We start from the raw sequence: 16,698 nt of genomic DNA on the forward strand, positions 1-16,698 counted from the left end.
AAAGGATGAAAAAGTTTTAGCAAAATCTAAAGGAGTCGGGTTCAAAAGTGGTCGATTTGGTATGGAATACCCCATATATAATACAGTATAATATAAAAAATATAGGTTCTTGTTCTTAAAACTTCAAATTTTGCAATGAGCTTGACTAATGATTATACATATTACAATAAATTTTTTCACAGGCAAACACGCCTGACTTTTTGAATTGTAAATTCGTCGATTAAATGTTCACAATCTAAACGTTGAAGTACAACTGATTCGATGCACAGAATAGCTAAGCTATTAGGTCTATTTGCACTCATTGTAGAACATAAGTAGTTTTTAACTCTTTTCAAAGAAGAAAACGATCGTTCTGCGCTACAGTTTGTTACAACTAAAGTAATAAATATTCGGTATGCAATTTGTACGTTCGGAAACTCTGTATAAAGGTCGCTTGCACGCAAAAGTTTCAGAATATCGGAAATTGAATTTTGTTCCATCGTTTTTTCAGTGCAATAAGCGTGGAAGTGCACAAATTGATCCAATGAGGACTCAAGATATGAAGAATAAACATTTTGTCAACGTTTAGCTCGGTTACGTATCTCTCTATTATCCAAATTGTCAAATTCAATAATAACTGAGAACTTTTCATAAATCTTTTCATAAGCACACATCTTTTTCGCTATTCAGAATCTAGATTGTCAAGAATGACATTAAAAAGGTTGACTCTAAAGTGGTCTCGACCTGACAGTTGATAGTGGTAAAACTTTAGCTTCTTGTCTTTTAATTGCACTTTCTTCCATATTTTCTCCAATAATAATCAAAGTCTCAATTATTTCTGGGAAATGTTGATTAAGTATATGAATAGCTTCATAACGAGCTGACCATCTGGTTGCAGATAAAGATTGTAACGTAATTCCTTTTCCAGTATAAAATTGTAAAACTTCCCATGCAGTAAAGAAGTTATATAAAGTTTGTAAGTTAACGACAGCCTCCGCTTAGCAACCTTACCATAACTGTAAATAAAATAGGATCTTTGCACTTTGCAATTACACTGTCTCATAAATTAGAAATCTTAATTAGGATAGACCGGGGTAGCTTCGGCTTTGGGGTACATTCGGCAATCGCGTTTTCGGTATGAAGGAACAATCTGCATTGACTATAAAGTAACGGACACTTACCCACCACTCATAAAAAATATCGATTTGTAGTCTCACATCTCTCTCTATGCATTCGACAAATTTACATGTGCTTTTGTGTTTTCGGGAGTGCCGATAGTGTTTTCGACTCTAAAATAAAAGTGTATTAAACCCTTTTGTGTTTCACTTCTTTTTTAAACTTTGGTCAAAACTAAAAGGTGAGAATGTTAACTCTGTGAAAAAGTGTGATTAAGGGATAAAAAGAGTGAATTACTTAAAATAAAATAGAAAAAAACGAAAATGGGAATGTCCGGGGTAGATACAGCGTTTTGTGTTGGGGCACATTCAGCGAACCTATATCTTTGCCGAATGTGCCCCGGTCAGAAATACAAGTTCGCCGAAGGTGCCCCGTATAATTTCTTTTTTTTATTGATTTATATATATAGTAAAAAATAGTTCGAAATTATAAGCGCAAARCAAAATAGCATATTGACGAAAGCAAGATGAGAAAGGCAGTTGCAGATGTTTCAAACGGTGTAGAAACGCCAAAGTCTGCAGGTAAAAAATATAATTTAAAACGACAAACCATCGAATCTCGAGTAAAGAAACAAGATCCTTTAGCCGGTCACACGGCTGGAGATGCTATTTACCAGTCAAAATTTACTTGGAGACAAGTTTTTACGATGATGAAAGAAATCGAACTAGTGGACTACATTAAACAGTGTTGTTGTTATCAATATGGGTTATCATATAAAAGTTTTCAGAAGTTGGCATACCAATACGCTGTCGATAACGGCAAAGACTTTCCTGAAAAACAGAATGTTCAGAAAGAAGCTGGGGAGGATTGGCTACATGGTTTTATGAAACGGAATTCGAGCTTAACTCTTCGTAAGCCAGAGCGAACTAGTTTAGCAAGACTAAAAGGTTTCTCAAAAAAAGCTGTCGACGAATTTTATTTAAATTTAAAAAAACTTTATGAGGCGTATTCATCTCAACCAAATGATATATACAATTTGGATGAAACTGGTATTACGACCGTCGTTGATTCGCCAAAGATTTGTGGATTAATTAACGATTTTAGTTATAATGTTTAACAAATTCGAATTGCTTTTCAGATAATTGCAACGATGGGTCAACGACAAGTTGGGCAAGCTGTTTCAGCTGAGAGAGGCAGTTTGGTCACCCTTGTAGGAATAATCAACGCCAGTGGAAATCGGCTTCCACTAGCTTACGTTTTTCCACGCGTACGACATAGCTCCCAATTTTTAAATGGATGTGTTTCGGGGTCTATGGGGTTAGTCAGTAAAAGTGGTTGGATGATGTCGGAAATGTTTATAGACSTTCTTAAACATATTCAAAATAACACAAAATGATCTAAAGAGGAACCGATTCTTTTACTTCTCGACAACCATTCATCTCACTGCAGCGTTGACTGCATCAATTATTCACGGGATAATGGAATACATCTATTGTCGTTTCTTGACGTGTCAGTTTACGGGCCATTTAAAAAATTTCTTCAAACATCTTTTACTGATTTTATGACAAACAATTCAGGAAAGAGAATAACAATATACGAAGTTGCCTATCTGTCTAACTTACCACTCCAAAGAGCATTCAGATCAGAAAATATAATCAGTGGTTTCCAGTCAACAGGAATATATCCTTTCAACTCCCAAAATTTTAGCGAAGATGAGTCCGCTCCGGCAGATCATACGGATGAAGATAGTTTGACTGAACCTATTCCGCTTCAGCCTGATAATATTGTTAATATTACAGACCCACTTCAGCTAGATCAAAGCGTTAGTGCACCTGTTTCCCGAACACCAGAACAAATTCGTCCCATTTCCAGTTTAAATGCTTCTAAAACCACTGCTCGATCTGGCTGCTCTCGAATTTTGACTAGTCGTGTGAGAAAAAATAGATGGAAGAAAAAGCGTCAACAATAAACTCTCAAACAGCAAAAAGAAACATTCAGTTTCTAGGTAAAAAAAAAAAAATGCTCGTAAGAACAAAAATACAAAAAATATTTTAAAAAAATCCAACCGAAGACTTAAAAGCCTAAAGGTTCCGTTAGAAATTATATTGATTCTTCTGACGAAAGTAACATAAGTGTTGAATACGCAAGCACTGACCAATCAGTTGGATCTTTTGTTGGTGGCAAAGAAACACCGGAGATGGAGAATTTTTCAAATAATGAATTGACTGATAACTTCGAACTGAATGTGGGAGATTATGGTCTTGCCGCACCAAAAAGTTTATTATGTTGCTGAAATCATTGAGAGCCTTAGTGAATGTACATTCACAGTTAGCTTTCTTAGGAAACTTGATGTTCTGCAGCCTGTATTTGTCAAGCCCGAGAACAAGGATATGTCATTCGTTTTGAAAAGCGAAATTATATTAAAACTTCCTAACCCGGTGAATCCTGCTTCAACATCATGTAGTCGCACTAAATATATATTTGAAATCGATCTAAGTAGCTTCAACATCAAATAACTTTGTATTTTATAAAGCCAAGAAGGCAACTAAAGTACCGTAAAATATGCTTTTTGTTTATCTCTTTATATTTAATATAAAAAAAAGCCAAGGAGGCAACGCTTTTAACTACAGTACGATAAAATATGCTTTTTGCTTATCCCTTTATATTTAATAAAACGTAAAAAGATTAAACAAGGGCTTTTTATTTAATAACTAAATCTCACCACATGACCGACGAAGGTTCCCCAGCAATTGCCGGAGCTACCCCGCCCCGGGGTACATTCAGCAGATTTTACTCTTTTCAATTAACCTTAAATGAATTTGTCTCCGCTACAATTTCAAGTATAATATAAGTTTCCATTCGTTGGATATTTTCTGAGATATCCAGGTTAAAAAAAAGTGCCGCAGGTACCCCGGTCTCCCCTAACATTTTTGATTATTTAAGAATTCGATATGCTTTTTCCTTGCTGAATCCAATAATCCATTTTTATCAAAACAATATCGCTGTGAGGGCAAGGCATAACAATAACAATTGTAAAGAAACCAGAACGCTTAACGTTCTGCTGGAATATGCTGAAACAGCTAATATTGTAATTAATTCTTTGTTCTGGATTAAATCAAACTGATGCTTACACGTCAGCTTTAGCTTTAACTTTAAGTAAATATGTCAAAAATGTATATATATTAGTAAATCAGAAATAAAGACTTCATTTGTATCTTACAATCCACAGGAACCGCACCTGATTTTATTTTATCCGCGCGTTCGCGGATGTAAAGCATATATTTTTTTTTAAATTCTCTCAGCGTGGGAATTAATTTGTACAGTATTAAAGAAAGAAGCAGCGTCTGGCGCGCATTCTACTGCGTGAACTTCAACTAAATTCATTACTTTCATGAATTCTTGCCTGTAAACCTGAATAAATTCCGACACATTGTTAGCGTTATCATACGACTGACTTCAGAGAAGTCGGTAAGATCAAGATCAAAAAACTCGAGAATTGATACTACAGCAACTAGCAAATCTTCAGCTTTATGTCCAGAATTTTCAATGAACATCAGAAAACGTTCAACTGGCCTTCCATCTTTTTTCACGCATCTGATAACAAACGAAAGTTGGTCGACATGAGATATATCTTGAACTATGATGGAAGATACTTTTTCTGATAACAGCTGTATAAATTCTTCGTGGATAGTTTTTGATAAGTAACTCGTACTGCCAGATCCTTTATTGCCAAATTTTCGAATATGCTCTTTTAGAAATGGGTCAAAAGATGCAAGAAATTCAATCAGCATACAAAAATTTATTTGGTGACCCAAATTGTTCATCACTTCCTCGGATTGGAAGCCCTCGAGAAGCTAAGGCTTTAGTAGCAGCGACTACTCTTTTTAAAATATTTCTCCAATTGGAGATTTCTGTCTCTGTTTGAATGACAAGTCATGGTCTATTCTATTCTTAGTATTCGATCTTGGCTTAAGGATTAAGTTACATTTTTTATGTTGTTTGGAGTTCTCATGCTCACTAATACGAACGCCTGCATGCTTCCAGTCATTAAATCCGTTTTTGCCATTAAATGAACAGTCTCCGTCAAAAGAAGACAAGCTGCGCAGAATACAGACCCATTTTTAACAGAGTAAATGAGTCATGGGCGTGGAACTTTCTCTCCGTTGATAAGTTTTCTTACAAATAGTGACTTTGACAACCACCGTAAAGATCCATCACTGTAATCACGATTTGTACTGGAGAAATTCAAATTTTCATTTTGTTTACACCCATGGGTAGCTACATAATCTCTTGTGGAATCGTTTATAATCGTTTATAACCCATTCTCCTGGATCATCGCTTATCATAATGTTTCCATGCTCACTATCTTCTATATTTATCGCTGTATCTTGAAGTTCGCTACCATAACGGATATTCTGTGGATATATATATCTGTCTCTTATACACATCTAGATGTGTATAAGAGACAGATATAAATATATATATAAATTTTTTTTACGCGGCTTACAAAATCCTGTGTCAATATGTACGCAAGCTCATACACATATCTATCTCTTATACACATCTAGATGTGTATAAGAGACAGACTCAACTTTGTATCCCGTTAATTGACAAGCGTTGCCAAAATCTTGCTAGTAAATATATATATAAATTTTTTTTACGCGGCTTACAAAATCCTGTGTCAATATGTACGCAAGCTCATACCTGTCTCTTATACACATCTAGATGTGTATAAGAGACAGTATTTACGCTGCTTTGTCGGAGAAGCTGTTACAGCGGCAAGAAAAGCAGTGGCACTGGGCGATCGTTCGTTTGCGTTTTCGGCACAGTCCAAAAAAAACAAAAAAGAAAAAACAATTTCCGAAAACGCTGTTAACATCCTTGCGACAGAAACATCGTAGTTGTTAGAACGATGCTTTCCCAACAAGCCTTCTATTACTTCTTTGATTGCCTGCCATGCATTCAATATATATCAATCAAAATATTCTTGAATGCGTCACTTTTAATCAGCTTTCGTATATCTGGACCATTTAGTACGCCTGTTTGGAAAAAATTTATTTGTTAAGATGGAAAACCATGGGAAATAAGGAAAAAATTTAAAAGGTCATAAAAAAAAACTGACACATACGAATGCCAAACCCTTTTAGGGTTTTACTATACTGACCTAGACCCATCACCCGGACTTGGAATTTCTCACCCCCCCAGACTAGCTGTTGTACTGTGTAATTACAAACATACATACATATGTACACGAATATGTGCGACCGCTTGACATTTTAACATGTTATCAAATCTTTTAAAGGTCTGCAAATAAATATGTATGAATGTATATAAATATATACATATCTTATCAAACCTACATTAATGAAATATTTGGTAACAACATAAACATGACTTTATTACATACACATTTGAAAAGGTTTTAAGGAATTCATCATGAAATAGTTCAATTTGTACGTACATGCTTGTGTGCTTTGATAAAATATAGAAAATATACATATGTATTTATATAAATTATATGCAGAGTCTTTAGATATGCGAATCCGTAAGCGTACATTCCTTAACATCGGAAATAGCATAGTTTTTCTCGTTTTACACTAAAAATGCTCAGTTCTGTTATTTTCCTGCCATTAATCTTAAATATTGAAGCACGCTCATCCAAAACAGTAATAGCAGGAACAGCCACAACCGCTACTCCCTTCCTTCCTGTGCCTTCCTTAGCGAGCTAAGTGTGTTAAAAGTTGCGCCCGTGGTAAAAACGCAGAAATCAGCCATCTTTTTTTCTTTTCGGTTGAACAATGTTGCCATAAGCATATATAGTTTTGAGCACATCTATGTTTTCAATTAAATAATTTTTTATATTATAAAATATCAAAACTGAAAACAAACTATCAAAAATAGTTTATATATTTATAAATACAGTCGAACTTCCATAACTCGAATCACTATTACCCAAAAAAAAAACTTACGGAGACTTCGAGTTATAGAAAAAAAATTAAAAAAAAAACTCAACTGCTACTTTAGAGTATATTAAATGATAAATATGTGTGTGTTTTTTTTTTAACACACATTACAGAAAACTGTAATAAGTTGTAGTGAAGTGAAATATTCAAAAATTAGTGACTGAAAATTTTCTTTTTTTTTTGGTATTTTCAGTAAAAAAATGACTAATTTGTTTAAAGCCGTATAGTGCTCGTCAGTTGTAGTGTCATTTGTTTGCAAATATAAACTCAATGTTCGGAAAGCATTTTCTACATCATTTCTGGAAGGCTGGTGAATAGTTTCTTCTACCGATCCCTCGCCGTCACTCTCCGTTCCGCTTAATATTGGATCATCTAATTCAGGGCAGTAATTCTCAACAATATCAGCATCTGTAGATAGCCAGTTGTGCAAAGGTCATTATCTACTGCAATATAATCCTGAAGAGTAGCACTGCAAGTTATTTTGTTTGCTTTTAACCATGCTTCGTAATCAACTTCAATTACATTTTGATATTCATCAGTAGTACTTAAACTCAGAGGTATGTCATCTTCCTCTTCCCATTCAGAATATTGAATAAATCCAGCTTTTTTGAAGCAATTCGCTATGGTTTTGCAATCCATAAGTGTAATATCTTGTTTTTCGTTTACCTTTATACGCTTTAGTGCTTCTTTTACTATTCTAGTACGATAAAAAACGTTCAAGTTTTGAATTACTTCCTGATCCAGCGGCTGTAATTTAGAGGTCATATTCGGTGGAAAAATGCCAGTTCAATGGATTTCAGTTTGCTATGTACGTCTTTTGGATGTGCTGGGCAATTATCAATAAACAATACAATTTTTCGGCCAGTACTTTGAAAGAGCTTATCCAAATTTAGAACCCATTCTTCAAAAATTTGGCCAGTCATCCAGGCCTTAGAGTTTGCTTTATAGTCTACGGGTAATCACTTAATACCACGAAAGCACCGCAGTTTGGCACTTTTTCCAATCAATAGAATTTTAAGTTTTTCCGATCCATCCATATTTGCTGCTAGCATCAACGTAACCCGTTGTTTGCTATTCTTGCCTCCGTGGCATTTTTGGTTTTTAAACGTCAATAAATTTATTGACAAACATCTGGCAAACATTTAAAAAACAACCCTGATTCATCCGCATTAAAAACATCCCGTTCACAGTACTTTTTTAATAAATTCGGCAAAACATCTTTTTTCCCACAGCATACCTAAAATAAAAATTGAAATTTTCGCCAATTGCACGTTTGGTTCCCTACCTCTGCTTCTATTTATCAAGCTGACCTGTGCTTTCCATAAAATGATCATCGCCAAAGCGCTTTGCAAACTCCTTTGCCTTCTCCTTTAATATTCCTCCAGATATAGGCATGTTTTGATGTCTAGCTGCTTTGAACCAATCGAGGGTTGCTTTATGGATGTTTTGTAATACTGGGGTTTTAATCCTTTTACTACCCAGATGAACCCCAGATTCAAACGACGTAATAATTGATTCTTTATTCTTAAAAATCATTGACACCGTACTGGCTATACCAAATTTTTCAGCTGCTTCCTTTTTCTTTAAGCCACCTTCTATTTCTTTCAATAGTTTATACTTTTCTTCAATCGACAAAGATTTCAAAGCACGTTTAGTTGCCATGATAATTAATAAATACGATCTTATTTCCCTGTATCATCAAGTACGACTGACATTTATGCACTGAACTGATACATACGAAAACAAAAATAAGCATTTGATGAACAAAGAGGGAATTCCCCGAATAAAAAGACGGTTCAAAAAAATAAGCAAATAAAAGAAAAATGTAGAGCGAAAGAGAGAAAGTACAATATTGCGAGTTGCAGAATGAGAGAAAAGCACATTACTTCGAGTTATAGAAGTCATAATTATGTATTTTCGTTCGAGTTATGGAGAACTTCGAGTTATGGAAGTTCGAGTTACGGAAGGAAATTTATATGTTAATTGCTCTCCTAATGCTACTGCCAACCCATAAAGAAGTTCGAGTTATGGAAGTTCGACTGTAACAGCATCCGACTCTGATTTTGAGTTATTTTAAGAAGATTTCAAACATATTGAACAGATTGAATTGTAAAAGTTGATAATTACTACTGTATATCGATATTGGCAACCCTGCGCTGTGAGAGAGCAATCAGCTGCCACGTTTCTACGGCAAAAATTCAAACGCCGTGGAAATATGCGGCATCCTACGGCAAAGAGAGAAGGGTGTAGCGTTTTTCGCTGTTCACTTATATTGCGCGCCCGTAAGATAGATCGTATCAGCTGACACGGGCCACGAGCCTACGTTTTTGTCTATTTGCGCTATAAATATCCCAAAATTGAAATATCCCTAAATTTTCGACATCGTGACCCTTCTTTATAAATGTACGTTCTCTGCTATTACTTTTATAAAATAATTTCGATGTTTCACATCTGCCAGCTGTCAACTGACAGCTCACTTTTTTTTCTACTTTCCATATTTTGCCGCCCCAGAAAATTTGCCGCCCTGGGCACTAGCCCCGACTGCTCCTAGTGTAAATCCACCACTGCGTGACGATAGCAATCCATTTTGTTTGCGCGAGAATACCTTTGTGCAAAATTTTCGATTAACTCGTGAAATTTGCCGTCGCCTAATTGATAAACTAACCCCACACCATTCAAAAACGTCACTGCCTTCTACTGTTAGGGTTCTAGCAGCTTTGAACTTCTTTGGACATGGCTCATACGAGAAATGTGTAGGTAACAACGTCAACTTGGCCATGAGTTAGTCGTCCCTTTCGAGAAGTGTGTGGGCTGTAGCAAAAGTTATTGTGAAGGTGAAGGAAGAAACTTTTATAAAAACGGGCAAGTGTTAATAACACACTAATTTAAGCAAATTTATTTGAAATATATTCCAGATTTTATTAGAAAATTTGGAATAAAAAGCACCATAGGAGCAAGTGACTGCACGCATATTGCTCTATCAATATAATTTGAATAGAAATCAGCTGTTTCTATTTGCATTATTTTGTTCACCACACGTGTGGGGAAAAGCTTTGCGATTGAAGCTTTTCTTCTTATCGAGATTGTCACCGAATACCAAAATATTTCTTGCTTGATAAATATTTGAGTTAATTTCAATATTTTATTAATTTGTAAACTGAACAGAATAGGGGTGATAATATTTATGTTGAATTGCTGCACGATATTCGTAGAAGCGACGATTTCTTATAAGTCTACTAACTGCATCTTTAAGCCTTTTCCTATTAACCTAGCCAGTGAATCTGTTACTATTGGTGTCAGATTTGAGTTTAGTTGCTTGAAGATTTCTGCAACAGGCCCCATGAGGCTTGGTCGCAATTTTACAATGACTGCCAAGGCAAATTATACGATTTAGCAAGGAAATATGTGAGGCTGCATTCTTCCAATTTTTCCGTTTTTCTGTAAAGATTCTAATTTTATAAAATTTAATAAAATATCAGAAACTTACGTGCGATCCTTGGAATAGGTGGAATCGGACTTTATTCGCGCCTAATTCTGAAGTTATAAGAATAAAAATCTTCTACAATACTTTTTTTTTCAATTTGGAACTATTAATTATTCGTTTTTTTTTTTTTAAATGTACATAAGGTTTCTTAGTTACTGATATACATACATTCCAAAGTGAAAGGAATAAAATTATAATTTAGAAATATTCTCCAACTTGTTCTCTCTGACTTGTTCTACTGACTGCACTGAATTTTTTTTAAGCGTATAGCGCGAGAAAAAGCGGCATGCGGGATCAAAGAACCTCAGTGCGCTGTTGTTGTAGATTAAAAATTTATTGCAAAAGTAGTTTTTAACGGCGTTGTAAATTTCTCTATAACAAAAAGTGACTAAGAATACTTCGAAAGTGAAAAAAAATTCTTTTCTTCTTGAAATTTTGAAAATTCATAACTCCAAAATTTTTCATATTGAGTCAATAAAACAATAAGTGTCTAATATCTTGTCTTAAGGAACTCAAATGAAAAATTTTGCACGAAAAATTTAAATTTTGGCTGGAATAACCCATATATACTTTAACTATATTTCTAAATGTGTTGTCATCAACTGATGGGTGCACAAACTTTTTATCACGATACAAAATTTTGCTAGATTATAAAAATGTAGATAGACAAGAATTCAATGTAATAAGAATTTTGCATAAAAAGATTTCTCTGACTAAAATTAAAGCAATTCCAATGTTTCAATACGTTATGCAACCAGTAATTTTTATTATTAATGCTGTCTAGGCGAAATATTTTTGATGCGGCCACTGGAGGAAATCGCAGCTATCACTCACGTTGGAGATCCTGTTTTACTCACCGTGATTGCTGAAGAAGTTAAAGTTGGACGTGATGAGCCCCCCGCTATGGCTTCAACAGTACAATTGGCTTTGTTTTTACCAGAACGGACAAATTCTGCACCTTATTTCGAGAATGATCAGTTAGTATATACAGCATTTAGTCTAAACACAAAATTTAAACACATATAGTATTTGTAACAAACATGCAACTTATTTAAAGTTTTTCGCCAAGTATATTAATAGTATAAAATGGAAAGTTTTACCAACTGCAATATGAGGCGTTTATTTATTTTTGTCAGTTAGGTTAGGCTTTTTTGTAAATATTGTAGACCTTAACGAACTCATATTAAAATAATACTTCTTAAACAGTGTGCAATATATAATAGGGCAATTCAGAATCTGATGCAAATAATCTTGCATCTTTGCAATTACACTTACACAATGTATAGCACCTACACCACCCTTGCAAATAAGCGACACTAAAACGCCATTGTATTATTTGCAACACTGGTTTGCAAATTATCAGCTGCTGTCAAAAATAAAAACATTGTAAACAAAGAGAAGAAATGGATCAAACCGGTTTGAATAAAATAAGGCTAAAACACGAAAAGCCGAATAAAAAGTGGAGCGAAAAAGAAATCCAGACTATACGTTTTGGATTTCTTGCAGGAAGCTCCAGAAGTAAAAGTGAAATTTGTGCTATGTGCCGCATAAAAATATTTCTTACCTTCAAATATCCATAATTTCTTCAGCAGCTTCATCAAATAAAGCGTCAGTTAATTTTTCCCAACAACTTCTTTTGGCATATTTTTCAATTTGTGCGAAAATTTTGTTACAAAAAATGTTTTTCTTTACCGATCAGCTGTGAATTAATAGTCTTTGCAAGGGTTGCACAGAAACTATAAAAAAGACGTTCATTGGTGATGGTAAATATTTGCAAGTGCAAAATTTACAAACTCAGATGCACAAAGTCTGAATTGCCCTAATATATGTACATATTATGTTAACTTATTACTATAAATGGGGACAATCGGCGCACTATTTAACAGAAAGTACATATGTATGTATATCTATTATCTAGTTATGCTCTGAAACTATAAGAAAACAAAACGAATTGGTGGCAGTGTAAAATGCACCACATCTAGATGTGTATAATTATGCTCTGAAACTATAAGAAAACAAAACGAATTGGTGGCAGTGTAAAATGCACAACCGCACACATACAGATATCCTAATAAAAAATTTAATAGGCACTTAAGTTTCTTTTCTTTTACGTTTAATTTTTCAGCTACGTTTCAAGAATTGATGAAAATGCCCCGCAAGGTACTGCCCTTTCATTTGCCGACCCATATGTTTCACGTGTTTATGACGATGATATCGGTAAAAATGGAGTGTTTTCATTGACTTTACTCAATAATAACGGAACATTTGAAATTTCCCCGAATGTTGCTGAACGGAGCACTTCATTTCTCATACGCGTACGAGATAATATTCTCTTAGACTATGAAGAACGTCATTCTGTGCAATTTCAAATATTAGCCCAAGAATTAGGACCATCTACAAATCTTTCAACTACTGTCAACGTCAATGTATATATAAAGGATGTTAACGATAACCCACCCATATTTGACCAAYCTATGTACACTGTTGAGCTGCCAGAAAATATGACTGCCGGAACAAAAGTTATCCAAGTTAAAGCCACCGATATAGACACGGCTGATTTAAGTGGACGTGTACGATACACAGCTATTTTGGGCTATTTAAACACGTCATTAAATTTAAACGCGGACTCAGGACTTATTACAGTTTCCACTAATAAACACGGGTTTGATCGTGAAGTAATGCCCGAATATCATTTATACGTAGAAGCACGAGACAATGATGGTACAGGTAATCGTGCCCAAGTGCCATTGATTATAAGAATAATAGATATCAATGATGAAACTCCAATTTTCGAAAAAGAGTTTTACGAATTTATACTCTCTCCAGACTTGAAATCCTTCACCTCTGTAGCCATTATTCACGCCATAGATAAGGATGCAACACCACCTAACAACGAAGTGCGATATGAAATAGTTAATGGAAACTACGAAAATCAATTCACTTTGGACAAATTAACTGGCGAGCTAACTGTGCGAGAGAGAATTACATTTCCAATCAGAGCACGAAGAAAGCGCCAAATATTATCTCACATTGATCAAGATATGTTGTTTCTAACAGCGCGAGCATATGATTTAGGAGTACCTGTACGTTTTAGCATCACAAACATTCGTATATATCCACCAGAAAGTCGGACACGAACTGTAACTTTTGTAGTTCCAGATGAAAGTCCTAATAAAGTTAAAACAGAAGAAACACTTTCTACCATAACAGGAGGAAAAGTAATAATACATGATATTAGACCTTTACAACCAGACGAACCCGGTGCCAAAACAATTACCGGGGACAACACGGATACGATAAGAAGAAGTGTCGTAACAGCCACCGTTCTTTATGATAGTAATTCGGTCGTAGATATATCACAGATACAGCAACGCTTATCGCAACACAACAGTTCATATGCGTTAATGAATGATAGTGACCCAGTAGCGACAGACGTATGTATTCGAAWTATTTGAAAAACATTTTAATTTAATAAATTCAAATAGGTTATTACACCTTTACAGACTCTATACAAAGCCGAAAATAAATTGCTGTTCTGGCTGCTTATATTTTTAGCAACTTTAGTCGCGTTAACAATTCTCATAATTTTGCTATGTTGCATTTGTTCGTGGTGCCCATTATATGGAGCTGCAAGGTAAGTAATAAATTTACATACACTCACTCGTATATATACTGGTATGAGTTCATATATGTATGTATGTATACAGCTTGTATTATCTATCCCAAAACTCACAATTTAGTTATGTAAATTAAACATATGAATAAATTTTTATTTGGCTTAATACCATATATCAAGAAGCTAGAGTAAACACGCTTTTTAAAGTAACWACATACTACCAAATATATTAAGGGTACTATTTAATGTGACATTTGTATAATAGGGTGGCATTATTGCAATAAGTCAGCTGTTCTTCATTTATCCGTGATCGTTTTCCTATAAATACAAATAAAAAGGTACAAGAACTTGATTCCAATCGTTCGCTTTGTATAGCTGCTATATTCTATGGTGATCCGATTTAAACAATTTCTCCTCCATCCATGTCAAATTTCGTTAAGAAATGTAGTCTTATGAAAGTTTCGATTGCATGGCAGCTATTGGCGTATACACAGACAGATATGGCTAAATCGACTCAGCTTGTCATGCTGACCATTTATAATATATTAGAAACTTCGTGACAAGCTTAATATATCCCTTTCAAAGTATAACAATATAAGCGAATACACAAATAAAATTTAAGTAAGTAAGATTTTCTACATTGTTGTCAAGAAGGCCTCTAAGTTTGTTTGCGTTCTGTTATTAGTTGTTGATAAGTGGATGAAGCATTTATAACACCCCTTGATCCGATAATTTTCAATAAATTAGTCCATAATAACAGTTATTGTGGCAAAACTCCTTTTTACAAACACCATCATCGTAGAAGCCGCTACAATCAATTTTTTTTCATTACAAAGGCTACCTCCTGTGGTTTGAAACATTTCCTTAACGTCTTTACCTCAACTAAATCGGTTTATTTTGCTAACTACTAGCTGCTACGAGTATTTCATCCATATCGACAAAGTATCCAATACCTTCACTCTGACTTAAATCTGAAGTTCTTCTTTAAGTTTTCTCATTCCAAGAAGAGTTTTTTTTTTTCTACAGCATCCATGATAATGCTTTAATGTTCGCCGCATGTAATATGCTTTAAAATTATATTTAACTCCTTGATCCATTGATTGATTAATGTATGTATAGTACGAGTATAAGCGCGAAATCGATGAACTTCCGGATAGGTGTCAAAAAATCCAAAAAATCAATTTTCACTTTTTAGTTGATTCGGATGGAAGATGAGATTTTTAACAGCTGTTTCCCAGAAGACTAGTTTTCGCACGTTAGCTCCCTTTTCGTAGACCAGGTCACATATATAGTTAAAAGACCAAAAAACAAACGAAATTTCCACAATTTCTTTTAGCAGTATTTTAAGACTTATTATTGTAAAAACATTTATTTGAAAAGGAACTACAGCTAATCTCCGGGAGCTCCTCTTAAACAAGACGTATTGAGTTGGCCACTATATCTCTGCACGGAAATCAAAAAACAAACAGATTTCATTGAAGTAATGTTAAATATAGTAATAATTAATAATTAATAAAATCGATTTTTGATTAAAATTTCAAACTTAAATTTTTTAAAAAAATACTTATTGACAAAAAAATTCATACTAATTACTGAAAAATATATTAAGAAGTCCCTGTTAAAATTTGAAACCAATCGGCTTAGCTGTTTTCGAGTAATTTTGGTCACCGATTTTGAAAAAGGAGGATGGAGTCATGTGTAGAAGTTCACGCAAGTGAGGAAAGTTTTCTGATCGCCATTCAGTTGGGAGTGGCCAGAAATGATTATTTTACATATGACTCAAGCAGCTCACGACTTCCGGTCCTTGACCAAGTATCCTCTGGGTAGCCTAAGAACATCCGTTTGAAGGCGAGCTAAAGTGAGAAGGCGAAACATTCCCTGCATTGTGCGCTGGGTATGGGACCCGCCACGTAAAAAACCACCCCAGTGACAACGCAACAACAGCCTCGGATGAGAGACCCCACTTTTGATGACGACCATGGCAAACGAAATAAGGACTACGAATTGAGGGCATGCACCTGGAATATCCGGTCCCTTAATTGGGAAGGTGCCGCTGCTCAGCTGGTTGCTGTCCTCGTAAAAATAAAGGCTGACATCACCGCCGTCCAGGAAATAAGATGGACGAGACGAGTAGGTCCTTGTGGCATTTACTACAGTGGCCATATAAAGGAGCGCAAGTTTGGTGTGGGATTCGTGGTGGCAGAGAGACTCCGTCGCAGAGTACTACCATTAACCCCGGTGAATGAACGTCTAGCCACAATCCGCATCAAACCGAGGTTCTTAAAYATATCGCTGATTTGCGCCCACGCCTCGACGGAAGAGAAGGACGATGTGACCAAAGATGCCTTTTATGAGTGCTTGGAAAGCACTTGTGAGAGCTGCCTCCGCCACGATGTCAAAATCGTGCTTGGCGACTTTAATGCCAGCGTGGGCAAAGAATTTATCTTTGGCACTACGGTCGGTAAATTCAGCCTCCACGAGGAAACATCCCCAAATGGGTTGAGGCTGATCGACTTCGCCGGGGCCCGAAATATGGTTAT

The 16,698-nt window shown here is 35.2% G+C and overlaps 1 protein-coding gene across 3 annotated transcripts in view; it reads left to right on the forward strand.

The window, feature by feature from the left end:
* LOC108972876 (cadherin-86C) overlaps positions 1 to 16,698 on the forward strand; it is a 94,322-nt gene that overhangs the window by 27,635 nt on the left and 49,989 nt on the right. For 2 of the 3 annotated variants that reach the window (XM_018939760.1, XM_018939762.1), the window contains exons 3-5: positions 11,327 to 11,519; positions 12,668 to 13,976; positions 14,028 to 14,176. In XM_018939760.1, the coding sequence (XP_018795305.1) occupies positions 11,327 to 11,519; positions 12,668 to 13,976; positions 14,028 to 14,176 (1,651 nt within the window). The remainder of the gene's footprint in view (positions 1 to 11,326; positions 11,520 to 12,667; positions 13,977 to 14,027; positions 14,177 to 16,698) is intronic. The other variant, XM_018939761.1, reaches the window with a different exon arrangement.

This window comes from Bactrocera latifrons, unplaced genomic scaffold (assembly GCF_001853355.1).
Source record: "Bactrocera latifrons isolate USDA-ARS-PBARC rearing strain unplaced genomic scaffold, ASM185335v1 scaffold_434, whole genome shotgun sequence".
Taxonomy (NCBI): domain Eukaryota; kingdom Metazoa; phylum Arthropoda; class Insecta; order Diptera; family Tephritidae; genus Bactrocera; species Bactrocera latifrons.